General features: G+C 42.0%; 2 protein-coding genes across 2 annotated transcripts; one reads left to right on the top strand and one right to left on the bottom strand.

Annotated features, from left to right (window-relative positions):
• Positions 1-4,111: 4,111 nt before the first annotated feature.
• Positions 4,112-4,870, bottom strand: LOC123067208 (probable LRR receptor-like serine/threonine-protein kinase At3g47570). Its single transcript, XM_044490110.1, has one exon. It carries the CDS (start codon positions 4,868-4,870, stop codon positions 4,112-4,114), a length of 759 nt encoding a protein of 252 aa, XP_044346045.1.
• Positions 4,871-11,264: 6,394 nt separating this feature from the next.
• LOC123067207 (wall-associated receptor kinase-like 3) lies at positions 11,265-17,870 on the top strand. Its single transcript, XM_044490108.1, has 5 exons — positions 11,265-12,219; positions 13,630-13,979; positions 14,077-14,115; positions 16,402-16,495; positions 16,633-17,870. The coding sequence occupies exons 1-5, from the start codon at positions 11,265-11,267 to the stop codon at positions 17,868-17,870; spliced, it is 2,676 nt and encodes an 891-aa protein (XP_044346043.1).
• Positions 17,871-18,323: the final 453 nt, after the last annotated feature.

Here is an 18,323-nt window from a genome sequence, read left to right as displayed (position 1 = left end):
TGTTTGGAAGCTACAGCCCCAAGTGGTACTAGATGGTGAGTTGGGAGTATGACTCGGAGTGGACAGAGCCAATATCTGCAGAGTGGCACTAGACTAGACGATGACTTGTGATGTGAGTAGCAATTAGGACTCTAGGAGTAGCATCTAATCCTCTGCTGCTGCAAGTAGAAGTGTCCTTGACTAGTGCCTGCAGCAAGAAAAAAGCAAAGCTCCGGCAAGGCAAGCAGCACTTGCATCGTTTACGTGTACCCTGGCGCGTGGGTGCAGAAGAAGTGCAATTCTTGGGTATTTTTTTTTTCAAAAAGGAGGATTACCCTGGTCTCTGCATGAGAGTGATGCATGCAGCCTCTTTATTAATCAAAAAGTCTGAAAAGTCATTATTTGGAGAGTGGTCGATGGGACTAGTATGAATATTTGGAGGGATAATTGGATCCCTAGGGAATCTGCCCTACAAATTTGCGGTAAAAAGAGCAGAACTAGGATCAAATTGGTTTCCGAGTTATTTTTGAGTGGATCTAGGAGTTGGGGTGAGAACCTGATAAGGCATCTATTTTATATTCATGATGCAGAGGAAATCCTAAAGCTCCGTATTCTTCGAGTGGGCAAGGGAGACTTTATTGCTTGGCACCACGAGAAAAGTGGCTTGTTCTCCGTGAAGAGTGCGTATAGACTAGCTCTGAATCTTAAAGAGCCGAGGAGTGTTTCTGGCAATTCCAGTGATGCCATAAATGGGGATAGGAGGCTCTGGAATATTATTTGGAATGCTAATGTCCCCCAAAAAATTAAAATTTTTGCCTGGAGGGCTGCTTCTAATAGTTTGGCGGTTCAACTCAATAGGGTTAAACATCATCAAACTACTCTAGGTACATGCTCAATATGTGGTATTGATGATGAGTGTATTTTTCATGCTTTGGTGGTTTGTCCCAAGGCTCGTGCGTTCCGCATGGCTCTGAAGGAAGTGTGGAAATTACCAGCGGAGGAGACCTTCAAATATTCTGGACCGGATTGGTTCCTTATTCTATTGGATCAGTTAACTACGCCTGTTCGTGAGCAAACTATATTCATGTTTTGGAGAGCTTGGCACTTGAGGAATGATTTGATCTTTGGTAAGGGAATGGAATCCATCTCAGCCTCGGTAAGTTTTATCGAAAATTATTGGACATCTTTCTCGTCTTGTCATGCTAAAATGCAGGTGGAGATATGCAGTAAGGGGAAGCAAGTGGAGTTGGATCTTCAGCCAACCAATAACATTGAGAGGCAGGTTACTCTTTGGAGGCCACCTATCCCAGACGTCTATAAGATTAATGTCGACGCAAGTTTTATGGAGGCCATTGAAGCTGCGAGCGTGGGGGTGGTTGTTAGAAATCACCGTGGGCAAGTGATCCTATCCTCCTGGGATTATATTGGTACTTGCTACAGCGTTGAGGAAGCGGAACTTAGAGCGTCCTTGTCCGGCCTATATATTGGTATGACTCTAGACATGCCCGTCATTTTGGAAACTGACTGTTCGTTTGTAGCCTCCGTTTTTGGTAAAGAATATGTGGACATATCATCCCTTGTTGATCTAAAGAAGGAAGTTGTAGATGTCTCAAAGTTGTTGGTGAATTTACAGATTTCTAAGATCAACAGGAGGGCTAATATGGTGGATCATGAGATTGCAAAGTTTAGTTTTGATAATAGTTCTGATGGTCTTATGTTTCATTCTGTTCCGCCCTGCGTGGCAAAGTTTGTAACGAATGATTGTATGAACATTTTAAGTTAATTAATGCATGGAGGGGTTTTTCAAAAAAAAAAGTCCGAAAAGTCTGTGATGCAGAACAAGCTCGCTCAGAGCTGAAAAATAAAATAAAAAGTATAAAATGCCACGACCTGCGAAAATAGAACGAGATGACTAAACACCTATGCTATTACTGGACCGTCATCTAAACCGGTTGTAGATATCCTGAGCGACCATCTCCCATCAGGTAGACCCAGTAACCAAAGGCTCCCTGGATTCCCCAGGAGCCAGTAACGACCACATACGGATTCAAGCAGTGGCCTGCACAAAATCTATAAAAGTTTTTCTGTTAAAAACCATGTCATTTCTATAGTTCCATATAGTCCAAAGTAATGCACGTACTTCTATATGAATATGTCTCGCAGTAATTGTCTCTACTCCATTTAGCCACATCCCGAATAATGCGTAAATCTATTTGGAGGAGTGATATTAATACTAGCTTGGCCAGCGAACAATCAGAAAGTGGTATTTGAAGGTTTCATCTTGATCGCAAAAGCTACATCTTTGACTACCCTCCCAATTACGTTTTCCGAAATTATCCTTAGTCAGAATCACCTCCTTGTGTACAAACTACATGAAGACTTTGATTCTTAACGGGACTTTCATCTTTGAAATATACATCGATTTGGGAATCGGACCATAATCAATTAGGTCCAAATACATAGATTTCACTGAGAACACGCCATTCGTAGTTAATCTCAAGTGCATACTATCAGACTTATTATAGAGGTTAACACCCATCAAACTTCTGACAAGATGTATCCATGTTTCCCATTGGTCTCCTATCAAAGATCTCTGGAACTGAATATTTAGAGGGTTGGACGGTAACACTATAGCAACGTACCCCTCCTTACACTGTACAATGTGATAGAGATAAGGATATTGTGTGGCTAAAGGCACAACTATTGGGTAGCGATGAGCCATTTTTTTATGTTTTAAATCCGACTGAGTTTTCTACATAGTACTTCCTCTGATCCATAATAAGCGGCGTAGTTTCGAACTAAGATTGAACTAATCTTAGTTCAAAACTACGACACCTATTTTACATCGAAGGGAGTACTACATATACTATCAATGGACTCCTCTTTGGCTAGACATACATTGACGAGTGAGGTTACCGACCCTGGGTGCCGGAGGTGGCTAGTGCCAAAACAATTGCAAGGAAGAGTAGCAGCACCCAACCAAGTGAATCCATTTTGTCTAAGTCTACATGTTTCTTATCTTTAATTTGGAGAGAACAAGCAGGAGCGCTGCTAGGCTTTATACAGAGAATACCCGAAAGCAAAACAGAAAGAAGAGTGTGTCAGAAACAGTATAGTGATGGATCGTCGGAATTGAATCAATCCAAGTTTTATGCCGGTCTTCGCTCTGAGTTGTGCAAATAACACAATGGGCCAGAAACGGGAAGCTGTAGCAAAGCCAAACTCCTCGTATGCACATACCGTCCAATTGGGACATATCCCGTCCAAGAGAAACTGATGCAGGAACAAACTCTTGGGGACCAGAGAATAATCATATCATGGCTGAAGTGAATAAGAACACTGAATTGCTTCATCGAGCCCTCTGAGAGATTCAAAGTTTGAGAGAAGCACTCATACATATTTTGGAGGACAAGCCCACACCACCATCATCGTCATCACTAAAGAAGGAGACTTGAGTACACGGGTATGGGCACTCCCCTTGGCTTGTGCCAAGCTTGGGGGTCATGCCCCGGTATCGTATCACCATCACTTCTATTACCTTTACCTATCTTAGTTCGATCCTTAGCTATTTCGTGATTTGGTTGAATAAAAGTTTAGTATGATTTATTTTCGAGTGTTAGTTTCGTGATCTATCTATGTATGTAATCAAGTGAGAGTTATATAATAAAGTTTAATTGGAGTTTTTTGCTTCTTAACTTTTCTGTTCACTAGTAGAAAACAGGGCTTTCGTTCGGGCCAGATAAGCCCATTAGTCCCAGTTTAGTCACGAACCGGTACCCATGGGGGCATTGGTCCCGGTTCATGCGGCTAAAGGCATTAGTCTCGGTTCAAATGAGCCCTTCAGTCCCGGTTTGAGACACGAACCGGGACTAAAGGGTGCGATGCCCTTTAATCCCGGTTCGTATCTCAAACCGGAACTAAAGATTAGACCTTTAGCCCCGGTTTGAGGCATCTCTAAGAGTACTATTCCAAAACTGTAAACATCCCCACGGATTGATGCCTGGCCGCTTTGAGCATACTCTGTCAGGAGATAAGATTGTAGCAATTAACTCATTTCTAAGTTTATTTGTTAAGGCAAAGAACAGATGGCATTCAAAAAACGGAAGTGTAGAGACTGCTATACCTGAAGCTATTAGCCCATCGTTCCCTTCAGCCTAGTTGAGGTAGCTAAGCTTGAATGCCCGATGAGGCCTGCAATGCCGAAGTCTCCCAAATAAGCATTCATATCATCGTCAAGAAGGATATTTATTGGCTTCAAATCACAATGTACAATCTGCCTTTCACAATCATTGTGTAAATAAGCCAATGCATTGGCTATACCAGTAGCTATGGTTGCCCTTTGAGATAAGCTCAAACATTTCGAAGAACTACTCAAAATTTTGTGATGCAAACATGTGTCCAAATTCCCTTTAGGCATGAATTCATAAATTAGAGCCTTGAAAGTGTCACCTTTATTGTCTACTGTTGAACATGCAGTTAGGACAGGTACAAGGTTCCGGTGCCGAATTCTACTGAAAACCTCACATTCTGTTACAAAACTTTTGTCTGCACATTTCATCTCAAGGTCAAAAACCTTAATAGCCACTTGTATTTTTGCTTGAGTTAACGTTCCTCTATACACTGAACCATAGCTTCCTCTTTCGATAAGGTTTAACTCTGAGAACTTCCCTGTAGCTTGAGCTAGATCACTGTAGGCAACTCTAGGGAATTTCTTACCAAAAGACAGCAAAATTGAGTATGTTGTTCGTGATGTCTTCTTCCCAAAGAATATAATATAAGCCAGCATTACAAGTGATGTGAAGACAAATAATGGAATCAACACTCTGACCAAATAGTATCGTGTCTCTGACCTCCGAGAAACAATAGGACACATGGGCATGTGAAGATCCATCGCACCTCTAAAGAGCCCCCAATTACCCTCAATCGAAATAGCTCTGGCATTTCCGAACACTTCAAAAATTAAAATCCTTCGAGAGGTAGTTATTTTACTACATCTATTAGTTAGAAAAATTAAAAAACTTAAATTTGAACATGTTTTGCAAAAAAGTGTTATGAAAAAGTAAAACGGCCATATCTTTTGCATACGATGTCAAAAAAAGGCATAATATATCAAAAAAATCAGCACGAAAATCCGCATCAGATTTTGACAGCCGTACGCATGTTTGCAAATTTTTTGAATTCTCAAATTCTAAAAGGAAAAAAGGCTCCTAAATGTGCTTGATCTTTTAGTGTAGGAAAAATAAGCGCTGTACGAATTTGTGATGACAAAGTAATAAAAGCGACGGACTGCATAATAAAGATTGCTACCATAAGGGGCAATACAACGTGACATTCTTTCCGCATTAAGATATTGTGCATACAAAACCAAAAGAGCATGACAACCTCTGCTTTCCTCTGCGAAGGGCCTATCTTTTACTTTTTATGCAAGAGTTAAAGTATTTTTCTCTATTCCTTTTTATTTTCTCTTTGGTAAGCATCATGTGGTGGGGAAATATCTAGGCACATATACCGAGTTGGATATTAGTGAGCATGAGTTATTATTGTTGACATCACCCTTGAGGTGAATAAGTTGGGATGCGAAACTATAATCCCCTATCTTTCTATGTGTCTGGTTGAAACTTTTTGCTCATATATATGATGTGATTGTTAGCAATCATAGAAGATTAAATGATGGTTGAGTATGTGGACTTGCCAAAATGCTCCGATACGAGACCCTTCCTGAAAATATGATGAATTGTAGTTGCAAAGTTGACTGAGAACATAGTTTGTTGGTTTTCAACAAAGTTTATGCCTTTTACTTCAATGTTATGATGAATTGTTACTTGTTCAGTTATATGATTAAGTTTTATAATAAAGTTTGTTGTTGTTATAATAATAAACATGATGCTACTATGTCCGTATTTTGTTTTTATCGACACCTCTCTCTCTCTCTCTCTCTCTCTCTAAACATCGTCATCACTTTTGCCCTCGGCAGAGCGATTCCGCTGGAGGAATTCCCTCCTGGAGGGGGAAATCGAAGCCATCATCATCACCAACAACCCTCTCATCTTTGGGAGGCCAATCTTCATCAACATCTTCAACAGCACCACCTCATCTCAAAACCCTAGTTCATCTCCTGTATTCAATTTTGTACCAGAACCTCAGATTGGTACCTGTGGGTGACTAGTATTGTTGATTACATCTTGTAGTTGATGCTAGATGGTTTATTTTGTGGAAGATTATATGTTCAGATCCATTATGCTATTTAATACCCCTCTAATCTTGAGCATAAATATTACTTGTGAGTAGTTACCCTTGTTCTTGAGGCCACGAGAGAAGTCATGTTGCAAGTAATCATATGAATTTGATATTCGTTCGATATTTTGATAATATGTATGTTGTGATTCCCTTAGTGGTGTTATGTGAACGTCGACTACATGACACTTCACCATCTTTGGGCCTAAGGGAATGCATTGTGGAGTAGTTATTAGATGATGGGTTCCCAGAGTGATAGAAACTTAAACCCTAGTTCATGCGCTATTCCGTAAGGGGCTGATTTGGATCCATATGTTTAATGCTATGGTTAGATTGTTATCTTAATTATTATTTCATAGTTGCGGATGCTTGCGAGGGGTTAATCATAAGTGAGAGGCTTATTTAAGTAAGAACGGCACCCAAACACCGGTCCACCCACACATCAAATTACCAAAGTAGCGAACGTGAATCAAACCAACATGATGAAAGTGACTAGATAAAATTGTCCGTGTGCCCTCAAGAACGATTTGCTTATTATAACAGATTGTTTTGGCCTGTCCTTTGCTACAAAAAGGATTGGGCTATCTTGCTGCACTTTATTTACCGTTACCATTACTTGCCCATTACAAATTGTCTTACTATCAAACAACTTGTTACCGACAATTTCAGTGCTTGCAGAAACTACCTTGCCGAAAACCCCTTGTCATTTTCTTCTACTCCTCATTGGGTTCGACACTCTTACTTATCGAGAAGACTATGATTGACCCAATATACTTGTGGGTCATCAACCGATCAGATCGATCAGGGAGCCACCAGGTTGGGGAAGAGCTGAAGCGAGAGAGGGGCCCATCTACAATTGGCACCCCTGCCGATGACGGGTGGTCTGGCCACATCGGCACCACCCATCTCTCCCACCACATCTCCAAACATCATCCCGTGCGACGCCCAACGTCAACTCCTGGCCTGGATCTGCAACTGGCCTTGTCCCGGCTACCTGCCCAATGGCGCGAGTGCCAGACCGGCCACAACCTGCAACCGGGGAGGACACCGGAGACATCCACCAGAGCCACGCGCCAACGTACAAATGCCAGAGCATGTCCAGCTGCCGCCGTGAAATGACCTGCACTGCCGCCATGGGCTGCCACCACGTCATCGTAGCCCACATCCGTGCAACGACCAGAACGACCGCTACCGCCACCCGAGCCGTCCGCCGGCGACCAAGGCCTAGATCCGGGTGGGTCTCAGCAGGCAGCCACCAGCCGCGCCACCTGGCCCTTCCCAGTCAATTGAGCACATGGGGGAGAGGACGCCCACCACTGTCGCGTCGCCACCCCCACCAGCAGAGAGCCACAGTAGGGGAAGCCGCCAACAACCTGCGCCGCCCATGGCCCACAACCCCTGAAGTCGGATATGGACGTGCCGGATAGTCCCACTACTGCCGCCTTCTCTGGCCCCAAGGAGGCACCACCTCGACGTTGCCCATCACACCGCCGTCCTAGCACCGGCGCCACCTGTACCGGCCCGGGGCCGTGCTGCCACTCCCGAAGTGAAGTGCCGCATCCAGGCAAGGTTGCCTTGGCCCACGCGCAAAGACAAGGACTCGGCGGCCTCGGCACTGGCAGGGCTTTGCCTGGCGATGCCCTCGGGCGGCGGCAAGGGAGGAAGGAAGGGAGGTTGGAGGCCCGGTTGTGGCGCAAGGGTTTGCTTCCCGGTCGCTCGCTGGAGCGGAGGGGAGGAGAATAACCCCTGTATTGCCTTCTCGGATGGATAGCCTCCTCGCGCTGGTCAACCCAACGACTAACTTTGAGTGCACCCTCCATTTTATTTCAGGTTTCCCCAATGGGCACAAGCTATAGTGGTTTATTAGAAAAGCACGGCAAGGAAGAAACAGAAACAAGAGGTTCTGAAATGTCACCGCAATAAAAAAGTGGTTCTGAAATGGTGTGCTGGCGGATTTGCCAGAAATCATAATAATTCAAGGTTTATGCCGGTCTTTGCTGAGCCATCCAAACCACGTAGCGGGTCAGAGGAAAGCTCCAGCCAAGCAAGACCGGTACTATACGTGCGAGACGTTTTGCAATTGTTACTCTTGCTTTTTTTGCCCCCATTGGACAGAGACATTTTTCTTTGGAGTTACTTGCTACTGTTGATCCTGTCAAATAAAGTAAATATTAGCTATCGTTGATTTGGTCTAGTGAATTTGTGAGGGAGAACGGAGCTTGGTTCGCTGTCTCGGTGGCACTAGATTGTGATTTGTGAGTAGCAAACCAGTTAACAACCTATCCCCCGGTGGCGCTAGATTGTGATTTGTGACTTGATTAAATTATTAGTAGCTTGATTTGTTATTGTGAGTTGAACTAGAACTAGAACTCTAGGACGTGATTTGATGTATTTTTTCTTGTAAGGAAAGCCTAAATATGTCATTTTCTTGTATGGGAAGTCCAGCCACCTCGTATATATGTAAGGGGTGACGGCCGATTAAACAACACAAAATCGAACAAATCAATATACTATTTTTTTCATATACGTTTTTATGTCTCCACAGTTTTTCTCTCTCGTTCTTCGCTGTTTCTTAGGTTTGAGAGCTGTGAATCCCGAGGCTCTAGGGGCGAGCGAATCGACCTAGGGCAGCTCATTCGACGTGAGCTACGATGCATCATCCCCGACGTCAAGGATACACGTGACGTGTTCGTGTGTCAACAGTTCTGAAATGGTGTGGTGGCGGATTTGCCAGAAATCATAATAATTCAAGGTTTTTGCCGGTCTTCGCTAGGCCATCCAAACCACGTAGCGGGTCAGGTCGGAAAGCTCCAGCCAAGCATGACTGGTACTATACGTGCGAGACGGGTTGCAATTGTTACTCTTGCTTTTTATGCCCCCATTGGACAGAGACATTTCTCTTTGGAGTTACTTGCTACTGTTGATCCTGTCAAATAAAAAAAAACGAGCTATTGTTGATTTGTTCTAGTGAATTTGTGCGGAGAACGAAGCTTGGTTCACTGTCCCGGTGGCATTAAGACTGTGACTTGTGAGTAGCAAACCAGTTAACAACCTATCCCCCGGTGGCGCTAGATTGTGATTTGTGACTAGATTAAATTTGTTAATAGCTTGATTTGTTACTGTATTGCGGACGAATTGCAGCGGCAGCACGTTACTGCATGTAAGAATACTGATGATTGAATCCAGAAAATCGCAGTTCTTCGGTGGAGACTTTTCGTCAGCAGTCCGGTCGGCACAGGTAAACACCACCGGGTAGCGAGATAGCTGCTTGTCCCTAAATTCGGCTGCCAAATCAAGCTGGCACCAAACTAAGTAAACACTCCAGGACGGTCGAATTGGATAGAATTTGGGCGAACCCGGCGGAACCAAAGCTGGCTCCCAGACTCTCGAACTACAAAGCTACTCCTTCTCTATAATTTAGTATAAGACGTATTTTGTCAAACGGAAATCCCTTTTGGAGCTCGGCCTCCGAATTCAAATTTGAAATTTCATCAAAATTCATATTTTTACATTTCAAAAAATTCTGAAAAAAAGTACAGATATACATGAAGGCATAACAGACATGTGTGTAAATTTTCAGTTCAAAACATTGAAATGAGGGTTGTGCAAAAAAGACAAATCTGGGGTTGTTTAATACATGATACTATTCATCCTTTCAGACCATGAATTTGTCTTTTTGTACAGGTCGCAACTCAAGATATTTCATCATGAATTTTTACAGACATGTGAGTTACATCCTTACATACAAGCATTTTTTTTCAGAATTTTTTGAACCATAAAAGTTTGAATTTGAATTTTTCAAAAATAAAGGCCTCCATGGAGATTGGCCTCCAAAACGCCTCTCTCTTTATCAAATGTCTTTTTAAATTACAGAGGGAGTACTTGGACTATGGAATGAGCGCACAGTTCCAAGAACCACGTGTACCTGCGACAAAGCGGCTAGCACAAGAAGAAAGCAGGGAGCTCCCCACCCAAGTTTCAAAATTGGAATGAAATTTCGTTGAAATTTTCGACATTTCGCATATTTCAGAGCGGTCCAAAATACTTGTAACCCTGAATTTTCGGTCTCAATTCAAACTAATATTGAAAATAGGTTAAAATTCATTGAATTTTGAAAACTCAAATACGAAATAGTTCATGAAATATGTGAAATTTTCGGTGGCCTCCAATTTTTTTTTTGCTTCCAAAATTGGAAGCCTTGTTCCCACCCTACCTGCGCATCGATGGTCCTACCAAGATGGTGATTTGATGCAGGCCTGATTAGAGAATCTAGCAAAGTATAGTCAGCGAATCCATCCAAAAAACTATGGTGCCGGCGGCTGGGATGCGTTGAATTCGGCGCCGGCAGCGACGGCCATAGTTCTACCGATTTAGGAGCCCGCTGGCCAGAGAGAACTAAATCTAGGCGGGGGAGGAGCGCGGTGGGTCCTACGAGCGTTGGCATTGGCGTGTGGTGGCCGGCAGAGGCTAGAGGGGAGGCGCCGGAGTAGATGCGGTGCGAGGGTGGGATGGGTGCGGCGAAGGGAGGAGTTTTTTTGTTCTCAAGCAGGTCGCGCTGAGTAAAAATAGGAGCCCACGGCGCCGAGGAATATTTTTTTTACTTTTCTAACTAGTTTAGGAGATCGGTAAGGCGCCGCTTTGAGGAGTAAAACTGAATAGTTTTTTATGGGATTGGCTAGAGATGCCTTTAGTTTATTGTGAACTGTGCTCGTCAATAAAACTCAAAACTAAAATATAATGCCTCTATTTACCGATTGAAGTAATATAAGCCTTGCGGTCAGTATGTGTGGCAACGCTTCAGTCGAAGTGACTGACTCCTAGTCTTTGATCGAGCCAAGTTTCCAACCTGGCAAGCGGGTCCTGTACTCCTGTACGCTTTGGAAACATTCCCTCTCGGGTCCTTCCCGCAATCCACGGCATAGGCGCCAACCATGGCACTATATATATGCGCCTGGTTTACGGCTCACACCCTCAAACCCGCAACTTCTTGCAACCCCACAAGCAAAAAGGTAGCCAACACATCTCTGTTCCCAAAAGGCCCAAACCAAAAGATGAGCCTCCTCGACGCGCTATGCTGTCTGCTCGCACTGCTGTTGCTACGGCTGTCGACGGCGCAAGCATCCGGCTTGCAAAAGAGCCGGCCGGCGAATGGAACCGTTCCCTCCTCCGCCACGCTTGCCGGTTGTCGGAAGAGCTGCGGCAACCTGAGCTTTGAGTACCCTTTCGGCATCGGCGCCGGCTGCTTCCGGGACCCGGACTTCGAGCTCATATGCGACAACCACAACACCACGCAGGCCCCCATGCTCTTCCTGCACGACGGCATCACCAAGGTACACATGGACATCAACGCTACTACCCACTGGAAGATGAGCATGAGCAACACTGAATTGCAAATCAATAATGAATTTCTAGTATCATTTTCCCGTACCATCTATTTGAGACCGGACGTCCACATATACCACATCTCATGGTATCCTGGGAGATCTTTCCGTTTTCTCGCCATGGAACCAGGCATCATAGGCTGCGACTTCGACGTCAGCATGCTCGAAGATTCCACACAAACGATGGTGCGACGGTGCACAGTTACATGCCCCAGCAGAAATACCACGGCCGATGAGGACGGTGGACGGAACTGCAACAACACAAGAGGATGCTGCTCCTTCATGGTTACTGATGTTGGCGCCACCGTCCGGCTCAAGTTCGTACGCCGCCCAAGGACAGGAGGGAAGCATGAATCTCAAGGGCACAACAGCCGAAGCTCCATCCAGGATAAAATCCATGTTAGCATTCGAGCTAGTCTGTCGTGGGGTGTCGTGGACGATCAACTCACATCGCCTGGAAGCTTCCAAAATAGAACAGATTATGCATGTCTCAGCAACCACAGTGGAGAAGCACCGCAAATTTCAGCATCACCCTACTACTTTTATAATTACTTTTATAATTGTCAGTGCGACAATGGTTACCAAGGCAATGCCTACATAGCCGATGGCTGCTCACGCGACAAAGGTAATTACTCTCAATTAAAGTTACTATTTAAACAAGGGTTACTTTTTCTATATATCACCATCTCCGCGCCCTAGGTAGCGTACGTTTCCTCAAAAAATAAAATTGTTAGCTGGTTTTACTAATTATCAAGGACATGTGGCAATAATCCTCCCAATGCTATTTCTCTCAATGTAAACATATCATCATCTCAACACAACATATTAGTATGCTACTTATATTTCATAAATATTTTACAACTATAGAATAACAAAATGCAATACTCATAATAAATGCAATGCAATGACATAAAATTTGTTTGAAGTCAAACTTAGTAAAGTTTGACCAACTTTATAGGAAAAAACATCAACATTCACAATACGAAATCTATCATTATATGTATCATGGAATTAATTTCTATACTGTATAACTTTAGTAATACCTCCTTCTGGGCTTATTAGCCCCCATTGAATTTTTGGTAAAAATTTGACTACATATTTGACTAGCAAAATGTCAAGGTATGTCAACAAAAAAAATATTGTTGGATTTGTATTAGAATGTAGTTTGAATTATTATTTTCCACGTCTAACTTATATTTTATTAGTTAAAATCAATGTCAAAATATAACCCAAAATACGAGTGAGACTAGTAAATCGGGATAGAGGTAGTATTGTAGATATTGATATATCTTTTATATTAATTTGGTTAAACTTTGCGTAGTTTGACTTCAAACAAATCTTATATGTTGAGTAAAAAGAAATGAAGGGAGTATGTAAAGTTGCACAAAGTAGGAATGGATGACATAACATTGTGTTATTTTTAAGTTTATTTATAAGTAGCACGAGAGATTCCAATGCACGAAACCGGCCCATCTATCCATTCAATGGCTTGCGCAGTCTCTTCATTGTCAACCTCTACTTTGCTTCGGCTCGCTGCATTATCGTTGTTCTTCTTTGTAGTAGTGTCTTCCACTCCACTTTAAAGCAGTTAGGCCTTTTTTACGGGGCCCTTATTGTTTTATGGGACAACTTAAACATTCGCTATCAACCTCCGGTTCAGTAAAACCTGAACTGGAAGGTTTTTTCGTCACCCGAGGGGATGGTTTCATGAGTGGTTCCCGGACCGTTATAAGTATTACTATCTCCGTCTTATAATACATGACGCTTGTGCAGTTCTTATGTCTTATATTTTTAAAAGGAGTAGTACATTCTATTGTGTTAGTGTGAGGCATGTGACATATGGTTGTTTGGCTAATGTCAGGTTTTAGTCATTTCCCATCACCAAATGCATAGTTTTAAAAATAGGACCCCCCCCCCCCCCGACCCTTCAAAATAATTAGGATTTGATCATATAGGATACCTACAAGGTAATTGTGTGTTAGTATTGAGTAAGCCGTAAGCTAGATGCACTGAGTCTTTTTCATTAAACCTGCAGGGTACAGACAATTACAACAGAAGACTAACTGCTCTAGATGGTGCGGGAACATAAGTATTCCGTTCCCTTTCGGCCTAGGACGCAGGTGTTCTGCAAGGATGTCGTTCCAGCTAAAATGTGCAAATTCAACGACGTCCACACTAAATTTCTATGCACCGAGCTTCACGGAAAAGCATATTGAATACATAAATATCAACGAGGGGCTAGTTGGTATTACGGCCTCAACCTATACTGAAGGTCAAACTACTTTCATTGTAAGAGAGGACCCTGCGCTCTACATTGGCTTAGGGATATCAACATCTTTCCGATGGGCCGTCGCCAATTTAACATGCCAGGAAGCTCAAGAGGACTTAACAAGATATGCATGTGTTAGTACTAATAGCACATGTTTGATTGTCAACTCGAGACAAGGATACCCTGCCGGTTACCGTTGCAAATGTATGGCTGGCTATGAGGGGAATCCATATATCACAACCGGGTGTCAAGGTGTGCATGCTCACTCTATTACCTCTTGGTCCTGGAAGATAAGATGCAACAATTTTGCAGTGTTAATTAATATGGTCTTTTTGGTTTGTACAAATAAGGTAGAAAATAATTTTGACATTAAATCATGTGTTACACTACGAAATATACCATGCATTGTGCTAATTTTTGATTTTCCATGTTTCGTTGTTCCTACATAATAATGTGTCCCTGCCATTGCTTTTTTTTTGAGCTTGATCATTTATACCATAGATTAAGTATTTATATTCATATTTATGTGCTGTAAAATGAGCTAATTGTTTTGTCTCTTTTCTACCTTTGATCAAGATCTAAGTACTAACCTAACACCATAGGAAAAAATGGAACGGAAATATGTGAAGACATACATAATTTTGTTTCTATGAGCCAAAGTACTGATTGAAGCAAAATAATACAAACAAATGTACAAAGACTCAAAATTGCGGTATAGTTTGACTTAATGTATTTACCTCCCATTCTCCATTTTGGTTTCCGGGAGATATATTAATTTTACGTGACTAAAAAAATTGAAAAATAGAACTAATGTACATTAGTATGGAGTGAAATGTGTCACTGGTCCATTAACTCAAAGAGATTGCACGCTTTAGGCCAACAACTCAAGAACCGATCGATTTAGGCCGTAAACTCATTGATTAGACCAAATAAAGCCAAAATCGATGAATGGGGGGGGGGGGGGGGGCTGCTCGCATGGGTGCCTCATCAGTGTTATTTTGACCACTCAGGAATTATCTATTTGTAAATTTATGAATTGGTCTCCTTTTTTCTAACAAAACAATGCCATCAGCGTGCGGGTGAATTTTCTTCTTTTTTGAAAAACACGGTTTTCACGGACTTGAAGCTGGGAGTTTGAGCATTAGTTCCCGCTTGCTGAACACTAAACCACAAACTTCTTTGTGTCATGTTATTCAGCCAACTCTATTTATTACTTCCTCCAATTGCAAATATGGCACCTAAGTTTGGGCTTGTTGATTAAAGAAGTAATCATGCTATTATTTTGTTTTGTAACTACAACTAATAATCACATGCCATAACTGAACAATTCTTAAATCAGAGATAGGCGGGTCTCCTCATTTCCCACGGCACCCAAGAGCAAAAATATGTTTTTTCTTTATTCCCAGCTAAATTGGTCGGAAAAAGAGATACGAGAGGTAATTTTGGCAGTTGCCGTAATTTTTTGATGATGCGCCCTTCTTTGGAGAAAAAACATGGATAATGGTGTACACCTATTAATTATTTGGAATCGGAGGGAGTAGAATGAAACTTTTGGCATACATTTTAATTTTCCACTGATTCTATAGAAACTATGTTGTTTTGCCGGACTATAGATATTATGTAAAGACTAGATGAGCGGTCGACTCGATACACAGAAAACTTCGGATACCATTGGTCAGCATCTTTGCTCCTTTTATTTGGGCGTGGGCTCAAGCCCTTCCTAACGCAGGGTGGCTTAATTTTTTTGAAAACGTGTGTCAAAGGTAATAATTCTAATAAATAGGGTTGGCTAAATCTTAGAAAGCAAACAATGTCATGGTCTAGTAGTTAGCAAGATCGTTGCTACTGCCCAAAGATTGTGGGTTTCTAGTCTCATCTATATCCTATTTTTTTAATTGTTTTTTGTTCCCTCAATATGCTGTTAGCCTGGTTTGTGAGAAATCTGTAAAAAAAATGTTAATCTGAAAGTGTCAAAGGAACGCTGATGTGGCAGCCACGCGGGCTGGTTTTTCCCCTCTTAAGTCGATTTTGACCTTATTTGATCAAATCAATAATTTTACGGCCTAAAGTGATTGGTTGTCAAGTTGTTGGCAGCGTGCAATCACTTTGAGTTAATGGACAAGTGGCACATTTCACTCCATTAGTATGGACCGAGTAAAAACTCCATAACATGTGATATGAGAATAGTGCAGAAGTACACATTTTTATTGACATATCATGGTGGAAAGAAAAAGAATAAATGGTTTTCCAAGAATGAGGCATGTGTATTATACGCAGAAATTCTATGTGAATCCTTGGTGTACATAGGCGAGGTAATTAAATTCATCTAAAATATATTTTATTTTATTTTCACTTTCTATACTTGAAACATTTACATTGTCAAATTTACTCTTGGTCAACGAACAGGTATTACATATTCCTCTAAGTTGGAGCTGAAAGCAACAAAATCTAGTGTCGCCTGCAAATTAGGCACCAACCGGCAAGTTAATTATTTCTGCTTTATATTTCTTCTCACATTGCGCATCTCTTATATTGCAGATATTGATGAGTGCAAGGCGCCGGGTATTTGTAAAGAAATCTGTAATAACATTATGGGAAGCTACTATTGCACCGAATGTTCTGGTAAAACAACGTATGACACTACAACAATGAGGTGCATATCCATAAAAAGCCAAAATCTTGTAGTAGGTGAGTTCTATGGTATAACTGATTTACTGCAACAAGACAAACGGAATTACATTATAATACTGAGCAGCATCTTCATTACAGGTATTACCATCGGGATTAGTGTTGGCCTCGGTGTTCTACTTCTTATCTTGAGTGTTACAGTTCTCATCCGCAGATGGAAAAGAGGCATCCAAAAAAAACTTCGTGGAAAGTACTTCCGAAAGAACCAAGGCCTCCTACTGGAACAACTAATTTCATCGGATGAAAACGCAAGTGACAGGACCAAGATTTTTTCCTTGGCAGAGCTAGAAAAGGCAACAAATAACTTTGACTCCACACGTGTTGTTGGTCGCGGAGGGCATGGCATGGTGTACAAAGGTATATTATCTGACCAGCGGGTAGTAGCCATAAAAAAATCTAAAGTTATTGAGCAAGTTGAGATTACTCAGTTCATCAACGAGGTCGCTATCCTCTCGCAAATAAACCACCGTAATATTGTCATGCTGTTTGGATGTTGTCTTGAGACGGAAGTCCCACTACTAGTATATGACTTCATCCCAAATGGTTCACTATTTGGAATCCTCCATGCTAACCCAACCAACGACTCCATGTTGTCCTGGAATGATTGCTTGAGAATTGCTACAGAAGCTGTCGGCGCACTTTATTACCTCCACTCAGCTGCTTCAGTATCAATCTTTCATCGAGATGTCAAGTCCACGAACATACTCTTGGATGGAAATTACACGGCGAAAGTATCTGATTTTGGTGCTTCAAGATTGGTTCCAATTGATCAAACTCACGTGGTTACAAATATACAAGGCACCTTTGGATACTTGGATCCGGAGTATTACCACACGGGCATACTAAATGAGAAGAGTGATGTTTATAGCTTTGGTGTAGTACTTGTAGAGTTGCTTCTAAGAAAAAAGCCTATTTTTACAAGTGACTCTGGGATAAAGCAGAATTTATCCAACTACTTCCTTTCTACGATGAATGAGAAACCACTTGCAGAAATAGTTGATGCTCAAGTGCTGGAGGAGGCAACAGAGGAAGAAATTCATGATGTCGCTGCTCTTGCAGAGACTTGCTTGCGGCTCCGAGGCGATGAGAGGCCTACTATGAAACAAGTGGAGATGATATTGCAGGCTGTGCGATCCAAAAGGTTGAGATCGTGTCAGGTTGCTCCAAGAAATGAAAGTATGCAACCATTCTTATGTGGACAAAGCCAGGTCACACGTCGGCCGGTGATTGCTGACAGAGCTAACTCGGCTTCTGAAATGAGCCATAATTGCTACAACCTGGAGCAAGAGTTTATGGCGTCGGCGACCCTACCACGCTAGGTCATGTAATCCTCTTGGTATTATGTTTCAAGTCTGTATTTTTCGTTTCAAATTCTATCATTGTTGTTCTTCGATTGAAATGGTGAAGTATACACTATAGTGTATAGTGCACTTAATATGTAGCTTATATTATATATTGCAGTCCCATTCTTATAGTATTTTCTTTAAGAAAAAGGCATGTTTACTGTAATTGCCCAGGTTGTAAACATTACGATATGAATTTGTGATGACCATGTAATATAATGAATATCATATCATGAACCTTAGTTGTGACGCCCGGGTAATCAAGCTACAGTAACCCTGCGCTAATGATGCCACGTCACCTTGGTTACTGTTGGTAAACTCGTGTTAGTTCAAAACGATTTAAATTCAAATTTAAAATATAGGCAAACAACAAAGGTTTTCAAAAGATATAACAAAAATGTTCGGGTTGTGCCAAAATTGGCATAGGTA

This window comes from Triticum aestivum, chromosome 3B, assembly GCF_018294505.1.
Source record: "Triticum aestivum cultivar Chinese Spring chromosome 3B, IWGSC CS RefSeq v2.1, whole genome shotgun sequence".
In the NCBI taxonomy this organism is placed as follows: Eukaryota; Viridiplantae; Streptophyta; class Magnoliopsida; order Poales; family Poaceae; genus Triticum; species Triticum aestivum.
The sequence above is the reverse complement of the archived record's forward strand: the minus strand, read 5'-3'. Positions and strand labels throughout refer to the sequence as shown.

Bases quoted from the DNA above. Each gene is read 5' to 3' on its own strand.
- LOC123067207 (XM_044490108.1), top strand. From the start codon at position 11,265: ATGAGCCTCCTCGACGCGCTATGCTGTCTGCTCGCACTGCTGTTGCTA. The intron at 12,220-13,629 runs GTAATTACTCTC...TTAAACCTGCAG, and splicing joins TGGCTGCTCACGCGACAAAG to GGTACAGACAATTACAACAG. The intron at 13,980-14,076 runs TTAACAAGATAT...AATGTATGGCTG, and splicing joins GCCAGGAAGCTCAAGAGGAC to GCTATGAGGGGAATCCATAT.
- LOC123067208 (XM_044490110.1), bottom strand. From the start codon at position 4,870: ATGGATCTTCACATGCCCATGTGTCCTATTGTTTCTCGGAGGTCAGAG.